At 41.4% G+C, this 19806-nt stretch overlaps 1 protein-coding gene across 2 annotated transcripts in view; it reads right to left on the bottom strand.

Moving 5' to 3' along the window:
• ccdc90b (coiled-coil domain containing 90B) overlaps positions 1-19806 on the bottom strand; it is a 43766-nt gene that overhangs the window by 11719 nt on the left and 12241 nt on the right. Inside the window, exons 3-7 of one of the 2 annotated variants that reach the window (XM_048532123.2) lie at positions 18831-18934; positions 15566-15667; positions 6707-6748; positions 4246-4317; positions 2910-2963 (exon numbers count right to left, since the gene is read on the bottom strand). In XM_048532123.2, the coding sequence (XP_048388080.1) occupies positions 2910-2963; positions 4246-4317; positions 6707-6748; positions 15566-15667; positions 18831-18934 (374 nt within the window). The remainder of the gene's footprint in view (positions 1-2909; positions 2964-4245; positions 4318-6706; positions 6749-15565; positions 15668-18830; positions 18935-19806) is intronic. The other variant, XM_048532124.2, reaches the window with a different exon arrangement.

Below are 19806 nucleotides of genomic sequence, written 5' to 3'. Positions count from 1 at the left end.
CTCCCTAAGTATAGCCATAATGTTACCCATAATCAAAAATGCCACTCCCCTTCCTGTCTTGCTCCCCTTTCTGCAGCATCTATACCCTGGAACGTTAAGCTGCCAGTCCTGTCCATCCCCGAGACCATCTCTGTAATTACAATGATATCCCAGCCCCATGTTCCCAACCATGCGCTTAGTTCATCTGCCTTACCCGTTAGGGCTTACGCATTGAAATAAACGCAGTTACTTTGATGAAGGGTCGAGGCCCGAAACGTCAGCTTTTGTGCTCCTGAGATGCTGCTGGGCCTGCTGTGTTCATCCAGCCTCACATTTTATTAACTTTATCAGTCCTACCTTGTTCTCGCTAGCCCTGTCTGATTGACTCATTCTTTTACCCAACTCTACCAGCCTCAGACTGATCCCTTTCCTCACTTTCTGCCCGATTCCCTCCCACCACCACCCCCTTTACTGGTTTAAATCCGCCTGAGTAGCTTTAGCAAAATCTACCCGCCAGTAGGTGAGTCCCTTTCCAATTCAGGTGCAATCCATCCTTCTTATACAGGTCACTTCCACCCCAGAAGAGATTCCAATGATCCAAAAATGTGAATCTTCTCCCCCCCCCCACCCCCACCCATATCAGCTCCTCAGCCACACTTTCATCTGCTTGATCCTCCTATTCCTACCCTCACTAGCTTGTGGACCAGGAGCAATCCAGATATTACCACGCTTGATGACCTCTTTTTTAATTCCTGCCGAACTTCCGAAATTCTCCTCACAATCCCATCCTGATCTCTTCCTGTCATTAGTTCCAATGTGTACAACAACTTCTGCTGGTCCCTCTTCCCTTTGAGAATATTTCGCACCTCAGACATATCTTTAACGCTGGCACTAGGGAGGCAACACACCACTCTGATGTCTCATTGTCGGACACAGAAACATCCATCTGTGCCTCTGACTAGAGGGTCCCCTATCACAACTGACCACTTGGAACCTGCACGTACCCTTTGTTACATTAATCTCAGTACCAGAAACACGGTTGTCGGTGTTACATTCCCCCGAGATTCCATCACCCCCTACATTTTCCGAAACAGCAACCTTTCCTTTTTGTTTGAGATGGGAATAGCCACAGGACACTATGTGCCTATCTTTCCTACTTCTCCTGGAGATATCTGACTGCATCTCTGGTTTATCTCCCTTCCTGCAACTGCCATCCATCACACCTCTAGCTCCTGAAAATTCCTCATTGCCTCCAACAGTTGTTCCAACCAATCCATGCGATCCGACAGGTTTCACAACTAAACACACTTCCTGCAGACAATTATCAGTAACATGGAAACTCTCCCTAATTTCCCACATCAGAAGCATGTCACTCTACTAAAGGTTATCTTTGTGCCTTATCGATCTACAGACCCAAAAAAAATACAGTTCTACTGCTCTAAAAACACTGCTCCAGGCTAACTCAGTACCCATGTTTTATATTTTTAAAGTGTGATCAAGAGACAGATCTCAACAAAAAATAAATCAAAAAGAATCCACTCTACTCACTATTGTAGATTTACCCAAAAAAAGCTAGCCACTTAGCTGAACCCTTGCTATGATCTCCTCACAGAGATGGGCTGAGTGGCTTCTTTCAGCATTGTAGGGATTCTATGATTTGAAGTTCTGAAGAAGGGTCACTGGACCTGAAACACTGACTCTGCTTTCTTTCCAAAAGCAGTTACGCTGAACTACTAGACAACTTTGTGTCAAGAGTTTAATGGGCAATTAACATGCAGGTGCAGGAACTCTATAGGGAGAGTTAGGGTAGGGTTCTGTTAAAAACATTAACCTGTTCAGACATGTCATGACCCACCTGCCCTGGAGGTGTGAATTGAACACAAAACCTATGGCCCTGAGGTAAAGTCACATGACTCCCAAAATTTGTTTTTCTGAAAGCAACACAGCCGTTAAATCAGCTTGTTTGGACACGTTCTGACATACCTCACTGTCAGGTAGGGCTCAAACCCAGATTTTCTAGCCCAGGGATAGGGGCGATACCACAATGCCAGAAGAATCCTAACATTATTTTTTAGTTTTAAGACATGTGTTTGAGCATGTTATAACACACTTTCTGTACAGCAATGTTCCTGCTGAGTTGTATTTGCAGAAAACCCAAAGGCCCACACAGAGTGATTGGTGTGTAGATATGGATTGCAGCAAAGACTGCTGGTTCCGGAAAATACTGATCTCAGAGGTCCATGCAGAGGGAAAGAATGTTAGAGGGAACACTGCGGTATAGATTGGACTTGAACAGAGAGACCTTTTGGCTGTAGTTATAGACAATACCACAGGGCCACATGGCCCTCATAATTCTGTTACCATGAAGCTAATGGTGGATCAGCACAAATCAGCTGCCAGCCTACAGCAATAAACAATTCACCATGTGCCTAGTCACAAATTTCTGTCTGCTTGCACATTAATACATACACCATTTTTTTCAGCAAATTCTAGACTTTCGTTGTTTTATATTACAAACTATCCTTTGGACAGGAGTGACTTTGGTTACTGAAGCAGAAGAAAAGGCCATAGAAGATGCTTTGAAAAGTTTTTTTTAAACTTTTTAAAAATTGATGAGAAAAGTTTTTTTTCCTCCCCTTGTTAGATTCCTTCAACTGACCTTTCTGGAATGGTTATTTCAATAAATCTTCAATCGTTACTTGTTAGTTTCCTGGTCACTTTTTTTACTTCTGTTTTGTATGTTTTCTGTTAAATCACTTTGGATTTGCAACAATGTTAATTTTGTACAATTGAATATAGCATGAAAAAAGAAAAATTCTGATATTACTTCAACTGTGAGAATATTCACTAGATTGAGTGATAATCAACAATTCTTTGCCAGAATCTAAAACCTTGCATATATATAAATTAATAATCTTGTAACCACTTACCAGTTCAGTAAATTCATTTCTAGATGTCATTAAAAGCTTCTCTTGCTCTCTAAACTAATAAAAAATTGTGATTATGGATGTGAAATATTAATAATTGCTTAATAAAAAGATCTGATAAGGTGATCACATTTGTTTAAATAATTCCATTATGTATCTAAATATTTGTCGAGGATGCTCAATTATGGATCTGAGCATGCAGATTAATTCCATTTGAAAATGCATAGAAGGTTATTACCCCTTAAAAAAATTTCAGCCTGATAGTACTTAGTATATCCCGTACAGTAACTGTTAAAGAAGCAGGTGACACTGGGATAGATGGTTTCAACTATTAACTGTTCTATTATCATGACTTAAGAGTCAATTAGTTGCATTTTTAAGTGGTAGTTAAGCCTGTAGTTTTACGTTTACAGTCATTAAGTAGATCTTGGGCAAACTTTTCAGTTCAGCTAATGTACGAACAGATGTATTTTTGCAATCACATTAAATATGACTAAGGAATTTAGATTATTTTAAAATTCCCTTTCTTGATCTTGGAAAAATGAAATTCAACTGCAGTTAAATCATTACTTAGCATCTGGACTATGGTCTCATATTGTGTTAATTGGTCTTCAATTTTGAAGCACTTTAAATTTGAAATTCAGCACCCAGACCATTCAAAGCCCATTTTCAATTTGTTCATTGCCCACAACACCATTTCTCAGACAGGAATCAACAGGGACATCAAGGGAATTTCAAAACCACTTTTAACACACAATCACCAAAGACTGCCCAGAAGTTTGGCCTCTATCAAAATGATATTCTTTGCCATGGTTTCCTCCAATTGACTTGTTTTACTACAATTGTCCCCTGTCGATATGTTTCACACCTGCAGCTAATTGGTTCCTCGGAGTTGTTTTACCCAAAATTAATTACCCTGCCTCCTTTGTCCCCTCTGCCCAAATAACGTTTTACTCTTCAATACAGTGTGGAGCTGGAGGAACACAGCAGGTCAGTTAGCATCAGAGTAGTAGGAAAGTTGACATTTCGGATTTACATCCTTCATCAGGTCCTGATGAAGGATGTAAATCTGAATGTCGACTTTCCTGTTCCTCTGATGCTGCCTGACCTTCTGCGTTCCTCCAGCTCCACACTGTACTGACTCTGACTCCAGCATCTGAACTCTTACTGTCTCCAGCTTCTTACTCTTCTTTTCATTCAGTTATCTCCACATCTCGAACTCTGCTGAACCTTAATACTGCAGTTTCCCCATGTGCCATTCTATGAAGGAACTTGGTAGTTGGTAGTGCATAGACAATAGATTAGCAACAAGGTAGCTGAAATAGCAATGACAGATTACCGTGTCCATAATTCTGCTCTTCTCTAAGTTCATGTCCAGTTTTGTGTCACTTCTGATTTTCTTAATTTCATCCTACAAAACCAAAATCACATATCTTCAGCTCAGATTAATTTGGAAAAGTGCTCAAGAAATAGACAAAAAGAAAATACGGCAGATGCTGGAAATTTGAAGCAAACACAGAGAACGTTGGAGTAGCTCAGCAGGTCTGACAGCATTGACGGAGAGAATAAAAGATTTACTGATTCAAATCTGGTTAAATGGGGCAGCCCAGACATGGTAAGTACTGTTAGAGCTTCTGAGTCCAACTGCTTCAGACAGCTGCATCTTTTTCTTGCTCGCTTTTTTTCTTTATCTTTTCTTTCTTCATCTGAGGCCAGAGTAGTGTGGGCAGGGTGGCAGCCGCAGTGTGGATTGGGACTCCTGGCGGTGGTAGGCCTGGAGCCTGAACTTCTGGTGGTGCCTGAAGAGATTGTGGAGGTGGGCGCTACCTGGTCTGTAAACGATAGCAGGGCATCAGCTGTGGTGGTGGTGCTGCTGCCCAGAGCAGGAAGGCTTGGCAGCGGTAGCAGGCAAGCCACTGTCATTGCTGTGCTAGAGTGGGGAACTCCTTGAGGCCTGGAACACCTTTCAGAAGCCCTTGAGTAGTGCTCGAGACCCAATTTGAACTGATGATGAGGGAGGAGATATCAAAGCCAAAGGTTCTGCACTTTATGTCGTCAAGGTCTACAGGAATGGAGCCAGAAGACTGGAGGATAGCAAATGTTGACCCCTTGTTCAAGAAGGGGAGAAAGAGACAACCCTGGTAATTACAGACCAGTGAGCCTTACTTTGATTATGGGTAAAAAGTGTTGGAAAGGATTATAAGAGATAGGATCTATAATCATCTAGAGAGGAATAATTTGATTAGGGATGGTCAACACAGTTTTGTGAAGGGTAGGTCGTGCCTCACAAACCTTATGGAGTTCTTTGAAAAGGTGACCAATCAGGTGGATGAGGGTAAAGCGGTTGATGAGGTGTACATGGATTTCAGTAAAGTGTTTGATAAGGTTCCCCATGGTAGGCTATTGCAGAAAATATGGAGGCATGGGATTGAGGGTGATTTAGCGGTTTGGATCAGAAATTGGCGAGCTGTAAGAAGACAGAGGGTGGTGGTTGATGGGAAATGTTCATCCTGGAGTTCAGTTACTAGTGGTGTGCCGCAAGGATCTCTGTTTTGGGACCACTGCTGTTTGTCATTTTTATAAATGACCTGGATGAGGGGATAGAAGGATGGGTTAGTAAATTTGTGAATGACACTAAAGTCGGTGGAGTTGTGGACAGTGTGGAAGGATGTTGCAGGTTACAGAGGGACATAGATAAGCACCAGAGCTGGGCTGAGAGGTGGCAAATGGAGTTTAATACGGAAACTGTGAGGTGATTCACTTTGGAAGGAGAAACAGGAATACAGAGTATAATACAGGAATTACCATTGGGCTAATAGTAAGATTCTTGGTAGTGAGGATGAGCAGAGAGATTTCTGTGTCCATGTGCATAGATCCCTGAACGTTGCCACCCAAATTGATAGGGTTGTTTGGAAGGCGTACGGGATTGAGTTTCGGAGCCATGAGGTCATGTTGCAGTTGTACAGAACTCTGGTGCGACTGCACTTGGAGTACTGTGTACAGTTCTGGTCGCCGCATTCTAGGAAGGATGTGGAAGCTTTGGAAACTGTGCAGAGGAGATTTACCAAGATGTTGCCTGGTATGGAAGGAAAGTCTTATGAGGAAAGGCTGAGGAACTTGAGGCTGTTTTTGTTAGCGAGAAGAAGGTTAAGAGGTGACTTAATAGAGATCTACAGATGATCAGAAGATTAGATAGGGTGCACAATCGGATGGTGATGGCTAGCATGAGGGGACATAGCTTTAAATTGAGGGGTGACAAATATAGGACAGACGTCGGAGGTAGGTTCTTTACTCAGAGAGTAGTAAGGATGTGGAATGCCCTGCCTGCAACAGTAGTAGATCCACCAACTTTAAGAGCATTTAAATTGTCATTGGATAAACATATGGGTGATAATGGAATAATGTAGATTAGATGGGCCTCAGATTGTTGCGCTAACCTATGAAAGCATCGAGGGCCGAAGGGCCTGTACTGCACTGTAATGTTCTATGTTCTATGTTCAAATAGAGTAATTTCTTTTTTTTTGCAACTCAAAATGGCACCCGGTTGTGGTAGCAAAACACTTTTCATTGAACCTTCCTAGATATATGTGACAATAAAAATTGTTTGTCATCAAAAATCATTCCATCTTATTCAGAACAATTTGAATTCTGAAGAAGTGTCACACTGGACTCAAAACATTAACTTGGTTTCTCTCTCCACAGATACTGCTGGACCTGCTGAGATTCTCCAGCAGTCTGTTTCTTAAACAAACACAGAGTACTCTTGTGATAATTCAAGATCAATCCTTATGACAACTTACCAAAAGCTGTAGTTTTAGGTGCTCCAACTCAATTTTTATTTTCTAGTAAAAGAACAAAGAACTGAGTTGAAACAAAATTCTTTAAAATATTAGAAGTAAAAGAATTATTTAAGTATGAAGAAACTATTTGTTTCATTTAAATAATATAAAAAATTGGTGGCATGCTGATATATGGTTAGAAAGAACACTACAATGATAGTCAAAGTTAATATTTGATCTTTTCAGTTGCTGGGAATACAAAAGATATTGTCTAATCAGATTACAATGATATATTTTAACACTGCCCATTCACTCATCTTGTGACCAGATTAAGAATGTGGAATTAGCTAGGGAAATGCTGGGCAAGATATTCTGATGACACCACAGAATATTTGACTTCCACTTCAGCAGCCAAATAGTCAATGACTCATCTGATGACATGGTTTTGTTGATGTGGCACTTCCCTAGGACTACATAGTGCTACAACCTGTTGACAGTCCAAAGTGTTGTAAAATATTCAAATTCTGAAGCTCAAGAGTAATGCCAACTGAGGCAAACATGCATTTAGTACTGAACTCAAATAAATTCTGAGATTTTAATCTAAGCAGAAATCTTCAACATTAACATCCTGCTTTATACAATTAAACATTTGGGAACGTTGGGAATATAACTCCCCTGGCTGGAGTCATACCAAACACAAAGAAAAATGTAATTCCCTGGACACTACTGCAGGAACTTGTCAGGGCAACATCCGAGCTCCAACAACCTTCAACTGTGACCTCAATGACCTCGGCTGATAAATGCACCATATTCAATTCCACTCGCAGTGTCAGATACTGAAGCAGTCAATGCCAACACACATCAAGACTTAGACAACATTCAAGCTTGGTTTGGTAAATGATTAAGTGACATTCATGCCAAACATGTGCAAAGCAATGACCACCTAGAACAAGAAAGTATCTAACCATCTCTCCTGTCAATTAATGGCATTATCAAATTCCCTCAATGTCCCAAGGTCAACATTGACTAGAAGCTTAATTGGATCAGCCACAAAAACAATATGCTTACAAGAACAGGCTTGGTATTCTGCGAACTGTAACTCTCCTGACTCCAGAAAACCTGTCCATCATCTGCAATCATAGCAGTGTAATAGAATATGCTCCATTTTCCTGAATGAGTGAAGCTCCAATAATGTAGAAAATGCCTGACACCATTACACCAAAGCGGGTGACTTCATTGATAGCCCTTTCCCCGTGGCAGTACTGTCTACCATACATAAGATGCAATGCAGCAATTTAATCAGTATTCTTTGACAGCACTTTTCAAAACCTGTGACCATACTCTGTAGAAAGACATGGGGCAAAGCAAACGGATACAGAACCCCAACTGCAAGTTCACCTCTAGGTTACCATCTGATTTAGAAATATATCACCATTCTTTAGTTTTTGTTGGGTTGAAATCTTGAAATCCATAGACTGCAATCGTTCAAGAAAGCAACCTCTCAAACCATCTCATGGACAGTTAGGAACGGGCAGTTAAATCTAGCCTCATAAGTGATGTCCTGTTCTGAAGAAAAATTTTTTTTAAAAAAGGTAATGAGTTGATGGTTTAAATTAACTTGCTTCAAAATTTATTTATTGCATCATATACATTCAGGATCTCATTTGACAAAAACCATGCAGTATTTCTTTCTTGCCACTGGAGGTCACTGATTTGAACAGATCACAGATGCCAGCAAACAATTCAAAACAGATTCAACAGTAATTTCTATGGTTGCAAGATGTTAGGAGTCCAATAAATGGTTTACCATATTGATGGGAAAATAGCAGAATGCAACAAATGACTATTTTATTTGTTCTAGTGACATTGCTTGATGGGATATATAGAAACAAGATGATAATCACTGATAAGAAATCCCCTATTTTTAAAATATAGTGTTATGGAGTGTTTCACATTCAATGTGCAAGGTTTTTATTTCATCTGAAAATCTCCAGCTTTGACAGTTTAGCATTGCTACAAGGCCATGTGGAAGTATGATCAGAGATAATGTAACTATTTGAAAATGACTTCAACCCATAACCTTCTGAATCAAAAACAAGTTACAGCTGACTGACAGCAGGATATGAGCTGAATGTAGTCTCACTAAGAATATTTTTACAATAGATTGATCATACTATACATTATTTATGTATAAAACACACACACACACACACACACACTCTATATATATGCTGTGAGGCAACTATACATCTCTGAAGAGGAAAAGGATAATCAGATTACTGCTTTGAGGCAATAGCACAAGTCTAGAAAGTAACTTAGCAGCAATGATCTCACAGCTGGGCAAGTTAAATCATGGACAATATTGTTTGCACATTTGTGAAGTAAATTGCCCTGAATACCATTTGGTACAGCTGCTAGCACAGAATAAATCTCATTTCCATTCCCATGCCAAGATGGTGGAGGAATGGGGCTCCTGAGCCGAGGACTCATCCGTTCTGTCTGCTCTTCATTTTTCTCCCCCCAACTTCTTATACTTACCTGCTGTTACTGCAGTGGAGAGTCAGCCCAGCACTGACTCGAGGGGTCGCAAGTGGACTCAACCAAGCCCAGTGTGGACTTGAACGGGCCACCATGAAAGACATTCATGGCAGAAGATTTCAGTAAGATGGCAGGAGCAGAGTTGTTGGAGGGACAAGCATGGGAACCAGTGCTGGCATTGGCAGCTACTACATCAGGGGAGGTGATGTCGACGGGGTAGGTTCAGCAGCAAAAGATGGCATCCGATGACCGGCGACTATGACATTGGTTGGGTTTGGTACTGGTGGTGTCGAAGTGGTGACCGAATGGGCATCATGGCAACATCAGTGGAGAAGGCAGCATCTGCAGTCAGTGTTGGAATCAGAGATGCTGGGCTTTAACTATGGCGCTGCAGTAGGCCCAAATTGGTACTCCTGGAACAGACTGTGATGTGGTAGCATTGGTAGACTGGAGCCCATTGTGGAGATCTCCCAGACCCACAGATGTCGGGCAGAGCACAAGAAGAGGGAAGATTAATTCTGTTTTTACTTAAAGGCTTATTTCCCAATTTTAGTCTTATATCTTAATATCTCCTAGAAAGTCAAAATGGCGCTGAAGCATGGTAACTGAACCATTCAGTGCAATTCAAATCTTTGAAAATATGGAGAGCGGATAAATTATGTTGTCAGTTAGCAGTAACATTTTAGAGCTTGACCAGCTAACGGTGTACAGCTGAATGTACATTCAGATTCAAATCAACATACAATCAATACCTTCATCTATGTTCAATAACTGAAATACCAGCTAGCACCTACTTAAAAAGGGAACAACATCTACTGACAGGTTTGTTGTCAACCCACTTTTCCATCTGGTGCTACAATTAACCTGTTTTGCCCACGCATTCACATATTAGTAAACATTCCCTTGGAATAAGCTGAATTGGAGAATAAACAGGTCGATAGAGTAGGAGAAGCTGCAGTGAGAGAAGGGGGAAGAAAGGCATGCACCCAGAGGCCTTATCTCCCTATGGTGCTCAAGATGATCAACTCAGAAAGAGCCTTGCAACACAGGTTTATGGTGGTCTACTGCCTGTTGCACAACCTCACCATTTTCAGGGGAAAACACTTGCCATCAGCTCTGTGGTTGGTGGGTGTTCCTTGAGCATACAGAGGAAAGGAAGAAGCAAGAACATAAGAAACTGAAGATTTATGAAGGAACCTACATGGTCCATTGTGTTGAAAACAAATTTAATCCTACTTTCCAGATCTTGATCTGTAGCTCTGTAGTTTAGGAAACATCAGGTGTGTAAGTACAGGGAGGTTTCTATAATTTTTTTCCCTTTCTTTCCAGACACCCACCATCCTCCGGGTGAAAGAATTTCTGAAATTTCCTCTAGTTCTTCTGCCAATTCCTTTAAACGTGGGTCCCCGCATATTGGACACTCAGAGAAACAGGTCCTTTCTATCCACACTATCTTGGCCTTCTAAAATTTTATATATTTCAATTAAACCTACCCATTGCTCACAGTTTCCTAATTTAAGCAACCCTAGCCTGTTAAGATTCTTGCTCAGAGTTAAAGTTTTCCATTTTTGCAACACCACCACAAATGTCCTCTCTAATACAGTCATTTTCTTTCTATAATGTTATGACAAGAATTGTACGCAATGCTCTGGTCACTGGCTGAATGGTGTTTAATGTAGCTGTAGCATAAATATTCCTTCACTAACATCGGAAAATATCCTGAGTGTTTTCTTCATCAACAAGATCTACTTATCCTGTTAAATTCAGGGGTCTATCCACATCCATTCGAATGGGCCTCCAACACTTTGGTTCCTAACCATATAGTGCTTGAGTGGGAGATGAAACATGTGAATATATGGTATGAGTTCTGAGAGGTTGTTGGTAAGCGAGTAATAGGTGTGTGGAGAATGAGTGGTTTCTGCAGTTAACAATAAAGTGGGTAGGATGTGGCATGAGTAAACTTGCCCAATCATGTGAGATCTTTGACTATCTGGCCACACTGTGCCCAGGTCCTTGTGGCTTGGCTCTTACAATTGACCTCCACATCCATTTGCTTGCACTTCCTTTTGAGTACATGTCTAAAGTCTCTTGGCACCCTTTGCATACAGACTTCCTTCATCAGTGTGGAAAACCCTTTAGCCTGTCCTTTCTCTCCAGATATTCAATGCTTCATTGTTCTCTAGCCCAAACAAAGTCGTGGATGATTCAGCACCTCAAAACATGAGCAATCCTAACATGTTATGATTTTGGGCGCCCAATCATGTACCCGCTGCAGCTATTGATCAGCATGGTTAACAAGAGCATTTTAATGAAATGTATTATTTCACAGGAGGTGGGCAGCACTGTTCGGATTATCTTTTCTTGTCCAATCCAACTTGTCCTGGAGAAGGTGGCAGTGAGCTGGCTTCTCGATGTGCTGCAATCCTTGGGGAGCAGGGACACCTAGAAGGCTGTTAGAAAGGGGGGGTCCAGGATTTTGACCTAGTTTCAGTGAAGTAATGGGAATATAAATCCAAGTCAGGATGTTTTTGTTTATGGCTTGGGAAGGAATGTGCAAGTGGTGGTTTTCCCATGCATCTGTTGCTCTTATCCTTTGAGGTGGTAGTGATTATGATTTTAGAAATTGTTTCTGAAAAAGCCCGAGTGAGCTGCTGCAGAAGTTCTTCTAGATGGTACATATTGCTGCCACTGTGTTGGTAAAAGATAGTGAATATTTACGGCAGCAGATGAGGTAACAATTAAGCAATCCACTTCGTTTCAATAATGTTGAGCTTCTTTGGTGTCCTTGGAGCTCAACCCATCCAAGTGAATGGGGAGTATTCTATCTAAATCCTGACTTGTATTCTGTAGATGGTGGACAGGCTTTAGGGATTCAGGAGATTAGTCACTTGCTGCAAAATTCTTACCTCTGATCAGTTTCTGTAGCCACAGAATTTATAAAGCTGTGCAATGCAGCTTCTGTTAAATGATAACTCCTAGGATGCAGACAGTGGAGGATTCAGTGACTGTCACCCTACTGATAGTGTCAAGAAGTGATGGTTAAATTCTCTACTATTGGAGGTGGACCTGGCACCTGTGTACCAAGAACGTTTCTTGTCAGTCTGATCTGAAGCAGAATATTGTCTAGGTTTTTCTAAATATAAATAGGCTGCTTCAGTAACGGTGGAGTCCTGAATGATGCTGAACATTGTTCACTGATGATTGTCTATTGTTAATTTGGATCTTAAAATGGATGGCAAGTCATTGGTGAGGCAGCTGAAGATAGTCAGACTTGGGACACTATCCTGGGGAACTCTTGAAGTGGGGTCCTGGGGCTGAGATGATTATCTTCCAACAACCATGACCATTTTCTCTTTAATTAATGACGGCTTAAACAGTGTAATGTCCCCTCCTCATATATTCCCATCAATATTTGTTTTGCTAGAGTTTCTGATGAACCTGGTCAAATGTTATCTTGACTGCTTTTGACATAATTCACTCGCACCTCACTTCACCTCTTTTGTCCATGCTTGGATGAAGGCTGTAATGAGGTCAGGCCCTGGAGGAACTTGGGATTAATGCTGTGGAACAACCAGGAAAAATTGCTCTCAACGTATACAACTGTGCCACTACCTTTACTGGGTGTGTCCTGCTGGTGAGACAGGAAGAACACAGACAGTGATGATGGTGTCTTGGACATACTCCCAGAATCACACTTCACAAAAATTTCCAGATCTTGCTGAACTAGGTTGCCAGAAAGCATTCTTAGCCTTAGCATAAGTATCCAGATGTTTGTAGGCAGGACTTTGCAAAGTTGGCAGGGCAAGTGTTCTGTTGTCATTTCTGGTGTTAAGTTGATATCATAGACATACAGCATGGAAACAGATACTTAGTCCAACCAGAACATGCAAACATAATCCCAAACTAAACTAGTCCCACCTGCCTGCTCCTGGTACATATCCCTCCAAACCGTTCCTATTCATGTACTTAACTAAGTGACTTTTAAATGTTGTAACTGTCTGCATCCACCATTTCATTAGGAAGTTCATTCCACACGCGAACCACCTGCTATGTAAAAATTTGCCTGTGTCTTAACCTCTACTCTTGCCTTAGAAATATGCCCCAAGTCTTGAAATCCCCAATCCTGAGGAAAAGACACCTACTACTAATTGTAGAAATTCTGCCCTGGCTTGTTGTACCAAAATGCAATACCTCACATTTACCGAAATTGAGCTCCATCTGCTATTTTCAGCCCATTGACCCATTTAATCAAGATCCCTTTGTAATCTTAGAAAACCCTCTTCACTGTCACATCCAGAAGATCACCAGATGCTATTTCTGCCATCTCCAGCAAGATGCCAACACCAGACACATATTACCCTCCCCTCCCTTTTTCACTTTCCATAGGGACTCTTCTTTCTGGGACACCCTGGTCCAATCTTCCTTCATTACCAACACGCCACCGCTACATATCCCCCCCCCTCCCCCCCACCCCACCAACAACCCCTCGGCACTTTCCCCTGCAACATTTCACCTGTACTTCCCAGAATCTATGCTATTGCATTCACTGCTCATGTGGTCTCCTCCACATTGGGGAAACAAAGCATAGACTGGGTGACTATTTCACAGAACATCTACGTTCTGCTCGCAAAAAAGATCCTGAACTACTTGTTGCCTGCCATTTTAACACCACCCTGTTCCCTGGCCAACATCTGTCTCTAGCTTGCTGCAGTGTTCCAACGAAGCTCAACACAAGCTGGAAGAACAACACCTCATTTTCCGCTTGAGGGACCCTGCAGCCTTCTGGACTCAATATCAAGTTCAATGATTTTAGGGCCTAAACTCTCTCATAACCTAGCCACCTTCCCCTACACACCAGGCCTTGTTATTAGATAGCCTGCCATTACACACTATGTGTTTTCAGTCACTAACAGTCCCCATTAATAACTATTCACCCTCCTAGCCAGATTGTTATAAACTCCTTTGTCTATCCAAGTGTTCTTCTCTCTCTTCAGGGTCCATTCTATTGTTTACTCCTGTCCCAATTCCCTTTCCTATTTTCTGCATATAAACCAACATTTTCCCAGCTACCATCAGTTCTGAGGAAGGGTCACTGCATCCAAAATATTAACTCAGATTTTTTTTTTTCTTTACAGGTGATGCCAGACCTGCTGAGCTTTTCCAGAAACTTCTGTTTTTGTTCTTCACTGTCTACTATGCCACCAATTTTGCAAACTTACTAACTGTGCCTTCCGTATTCTCATCCAAATAATTTACATAAATGACAAACAAAAAGGACCCAGAACTGATCCCTGTGGAACACCGCTGGTGACAGGTCTCCAGTCTGAAAAGCAACCTTCTACCACTCCCTTAATGCCCACAAATTTCTGGGATACATTAGTTCAGGTCCTGGAGATTTATTTGCCTTTACAATTTCCAAGAACACCAGATCTTCCTCTTCTGTAACGTTAACTGTTTTTAACACATCAATTTTTATTTCCCTGAGCTCTCTAGCCTCCGTTTCTTTCTTCACAGTAAAAACTGGTGCAAAATACTCATTTAATATCTCACTCATCTCCAGGGGTTCAATACAAAGAGGGCTGTCCTGTTTAGATTAGATTCCCTACAGTGCAGAAACAGGCCCTTCGGCCCAACAAATCCACACCGCCCTTTGGAGCATCCCACCCAGACCCATCCCCCTCTCACCCACACACCCTGAACACTACAGGCAACTTAGCATGGCCGATCCACCTAGCCTGCACATCTTTGGACTGAGAGAGGAAACCCGAGCACCCGGAGGAAACCCACGCAGATACAGGGAGAATACGCAAACTCCGCACAGACAGTTGCCCGAGGCTGGAATTGAACCCGGGTCCCTGGCATTGTAAGGCTGCAGCACTAACCACTGAGTCACCATGCCATCCATTTCTTTGCTATTTGTTTTTTTTCAAAAGCAGTTTGATTCAACAGAGTGATTTGCTCCACCATTTCAGAGGGCATTGAAGAGGCAACCATATTGTTGTGGGTCTGAAGTCATGTGTACAATAAAGACAGCAAAATCCTTTCCCCAAAGCACATTCATGATCTGTATCGGTATTTAGGCAGTTGACAAAGGTTTCAGGATCACTATTATCAAGGGTAGTTTTTAATTCCAGAGATAATTTCCACCACAGCTGGCCATACAGCAATCTTTCTATCGCACAACTGTTAGGGAGTTGTCATGCCATTTGTTTTCGCATTGAATGAATGCAAGTTAATCTCACAATGCAACCACACTGTGCCCATATTGGGAGCTATTCAATTTAACCCCCAAAACTGTTAATTTCATTAGTCACTTGTATTTTATGTATTTTGGAATCAAACCTCATTCTCCATCCTCAGGTTAGAAAATTCACTTTTCTCCAGAATGACCATATCCTTTCTTATGGAGTCCAAATGGGCCATGATTTGTTGCAGCATTATTTCCTGAAAGAAACAGGCATTAGATGTTCCATAAAAATAGTATGTTGTAGTTCTTAAATTCTATACAACGACAACAGTTTTCTTGTTTTTTTACTCTACTTTGTCCTTTACAATTTAGTCAGGCAATGATACAAAATACTTATTGGCAGTGCATGTCAATAGAAAGCACTTGAACATCATAGGTTCCTTTCTGTGTTGTCTTAAGGAAAAGCTCAGTTGGCGAGCTAACTCGTTTGCGATTCAGAGTGAGTCCAACAGCATGGGTTCAATTCTCACACTGACCGAGGTTACCATGAAGGACTCTCCTTCACAACCTCAAGTTAAACTACCATGAGCTGGCTGTCTCTCTCTCTCTCTGAGAGAGAGCAGACTGTTATGGGTCTGGTAAGACTATGGCAATTTTCCTTTCTCAGAAAATGTCCTGTTATCCTCCAAACCCCCTGTTACTGGCACTCACATTTATTTACAGGCAGAACTCCCTCTCATTCAGCCTGTTGGAAGTTGCTTCATTGGGGAGGTGATGTATGATTAGGGTCTTCTCCCAAATGTTAATATGAGAATGAAAGGAATGCTAATTATAATGGTATAGGCTTCATTCCACAGAAGACTATCTTATAGACTTGATTCAAGCACAGACGTCAGAATGGAATACCAGAGGAGAGAAACATATATGTAGCTTTTAATAACGTCAGCATCCAACACAGTATACTGCCCTACTAATGAATACAGGAATGGGATACAGCAAATGAACACGTTGATGGAGAACTAGTGCAGGATGGAGGCCTTTAAAGTTCTGGGGCATTGGAGTTGGGTCTGGAGCAGACAGAATTTGTACAAGGAAGACAGGACTTACCTTGGTAGCACTACTATTATTACAGGGAGATTTCCCAATGCTGTTGGTCAGGGTTTAAAACTCGGCACGGGAATGGGAAGCTAAAACAACATTCTGATAGTAGAAACACAAAGCTGGTAATAATAGGTAGAAAAGTATTAAGCAAAACCGTAAGGTAGGAGAAACACAGCAGCAAGTAGGGTCAAAACACACAAAAAAGGTAAAAGTGACAATTAAAGGCTGTTCTTGCAGCATTTGCAACAAGACAGCTGAATTATCAACATAAACAGAAGTAAACTGATATGTTGTGATTGCCATTATATATGATACAGCTGCAGGGTGATAAATGTTAACTCTTATATTAATCTTTTAAACGTGCCAGTGCATGGACGTAGCTCCTGCCCAATCTGTTTCCCAGGGAACCCCACCATTCTGGAATGAAAATCTGAGCCAGTTTTTCCCCAGGTTCGGGTTTACAATGCCAGGAAATGCTACCATCTGCACACCCAACCCCAGAGTAAAAAAAAAACACACAATCTTTGAGCTCTGTCTTCATGGAAAAAATAAAAAAATCCTGCAGAAAAATGCAAAGTGCAGAGAATCAAGGGACTAATGAGAAACTAAAATAAATTAATATTTGTAAAACAGTAATACTAGAGAAATTAATGAGACTGAAAGTAGCTAAATCCCCTGCACCTCATGATCTCCATATCAATGTTGGATAATACGGCTATAGAGTCAGTGGGTGCATTGGTAGCTTTTCCAAAGTCTACAGATTGTGGAAAATTTCTAGCAGATTAGAAAGTAGCAAATGTATTCCCAGTATTTAAGAGAGGTGGAGGGGGACTGAAAATGGGAAGCAATATATTTTGACATTAGCTTGACCTAGTATTGGGAAAATGTTGAAATCTATTATAAAGAATGTGACAACCGGACACTTAGAAAATAATGGCAGAATTCAGCAAAATCAACATGGATTTATGAAAGGGAAACCATGCTTGACAAACCTCTTGAAGGTTTTTGAGGATACAACAAGCAGAATAGATAAGGAGGATTCAACAAATGTTATAGAAAATTTAGTGGTTTTCAAAGGTTTTTGATAAGATCCCACACAGGTCATTAAACAATATTTGGTCACATGGGATTGGGGATAATGTGCTAGCACAGACTGAGAACTGGTTAACAAACAGAACAAAAAAAGTAGAAATAGATGTGACATTTTCAGCTTGACAAGCTGTGGCCAGTGAGCTACCATAACAGTCAATGCAGTTGGATGTGGGGACCAAGTGTAGTATTTCCAAGTCTGCCAATGACACAAAACTAGGTGGGAATGGGAGTTGAGGAGGATGCAACATAGATTTAGACAGGCTAAACAAGTGGGTAAAAACATAACAGATGGAATAATAATAAGTCATCCACTTTGGTAGGAAAAGCAAAATCAAAATAAAAAGAGCATTTCATAAATGATGACAGATTCAGAAATGTTGATGCCCAATCATCTTAGTGTTCTTGCTTGTAGGTTGCTGAAAACTTATCACAAGGGCAATACGCAAATAGGAAGACAAACGTTAACATCAAGAGGGACATGCCAGTGCCTGCCCTGTAATATATTATATATTAGCACAAGCCAGCAAGGGGGTAGATGTTGTTGCAGCTGGTTTGAAAGGGAATGAGGAGTGCAATGGTGGTGGGAAGGGGAAGATACAAGTGGGCTCAGTAGGCACAGGCTACTGGGCCCTGGGGGCTCAGCTCAGCAATGCAGTTCCTGGACAGTGTGCTAGTTGATGTCTTAGTGATGGCAGGCAGAAGTGGGGGACAGGTACGGTAAGTTAGTGGGTGATCTTATTCTTTAACCAGAAGTTAAATTTGGTTTTTAAATCTTCAACCTTTCCTGGGTAACTATTGACTTAACAGATGCAGAGCCCTCTGAATTATTTGCCTTTAATGGATTCCTTTGGAGAGATCCAGGCACAGGGAAATTGTACATCAGAATCTTCAATTCCCACAGTCAGCTTTAATCAGGGATTCAGTGGAATGTCCAGTCCTGTGTTTCTAAACAGGGGCAGTTAATAATGATTTAATTTATCTAAGTAATTGATTTCCCAGGCTCTCGCCCAGTGGAGTTTTATTCCCCTCATTTTAAAGGAAAGAGCATTTTTCATCAAGTCTTGTAGCAAACTGGGAGAATTTCTTCACCTTAAGATAGTCAGAAGTAAATTTACCAATGAAAGTTTCCAAAACATTGTTTGGAATTTGTTTCCATCTTATCAGAAAAAAAAAAGAGATTCAAAAGCCAGTTTCTTGTACACAGTCTCAAAAAAAAACTCCACCTACCTGCTGTGCCTTGGTTACCATGTCCTGGTACGTGGAATCCATACTAGCACTGGTTAAATTTGCTAATATTGTGACTACAGCCTCTGCTTGCTCTTTTCGAAAACCTTATCACCAAAAAAAATTAAAGATAAAATAAGAGACGGTTAAAATGTTTCTATTTGTTGTCGACCCACTTCTTTTGTCACCGAAATGACTGTTCATCAATAGGCTCCTCAACTAAACTGAGCAGTCAGGTAAAACAAAGACTCACTTATACAGATGGTCACAATACCTCAGGATTATCAAAATGTTGTAGAGAGGACGGTGAATTTGATGTTGTTCTTGTAAGATATAGAAAACATGGCAGTCAATTTATGCATAGGCAGTGAATTAACTTGACTGAGGCTGGTATCCCGTCACCAAGTCGCTCTTTATTTACACATGTTGAGTCTTTTACAGCCAGTTTTCAAAGGGAATGGGATATCTGACACTCATGTTCTTATCTATCAGCCAGGGCTATCTAACCAGGCCAGGTTAACAGCCCCAATCAGGGAACTCCTATGAGGTCCACTTTCGCTGACCTAGTTCCAATCACTACATCCCTCCCGCAGAGTCCAAGGACATAGGGTGGTGCTTTCTTGTAGGCCATCCTGGGGCATTTCAGCACCGGGTCAGGTTCCTTCAACTCTGCCTCCAATACAGGCGGCACGTAACACACAGTAACTTGCCTCTTTCTCTCAGAGTACCTCAGAAGAAATTCCCTTCTTCAGGTAACATGGGCATTGGGAGGCAGTGATGTTCACTACGTCCATCTCAGATTCCAAGGTATCTTCAACACTTGGAGGGGGGAGAACCCACAGATTCCAAAACAGAAAGGCTGTCAAGAAGCCAGACATGTTTTTCTCCTGCACTGTTTCGAGTTTGCAGCTTTCATTTGGTCAACATGCTTGTTCAGGGCTGCTACACCTACATCACTGGACCTGACCTCACGCTGACC

Source organism: Stegostoma tigrinum, chromosome 6 (genome assembly GCF_030684315.1).
Source record: "Stegostoma tigrinum isolate sSteTig4 chromosome 6, sSteTig4.hap1, whole genome shotgun sequence".
In the NCBI taxonomy this organism is placed as follows: Eukaryota; Metazoa; Chordata; class Chondrichthyes; order Orectolobiformes; family Stegostomatidae; genus Stegostoma; species Stegostoma tigrinum.
Note: the sequence above shows the minus strand (reverse complement) of the source record. Positions and strands in the feature narration are given on the sequence as shown.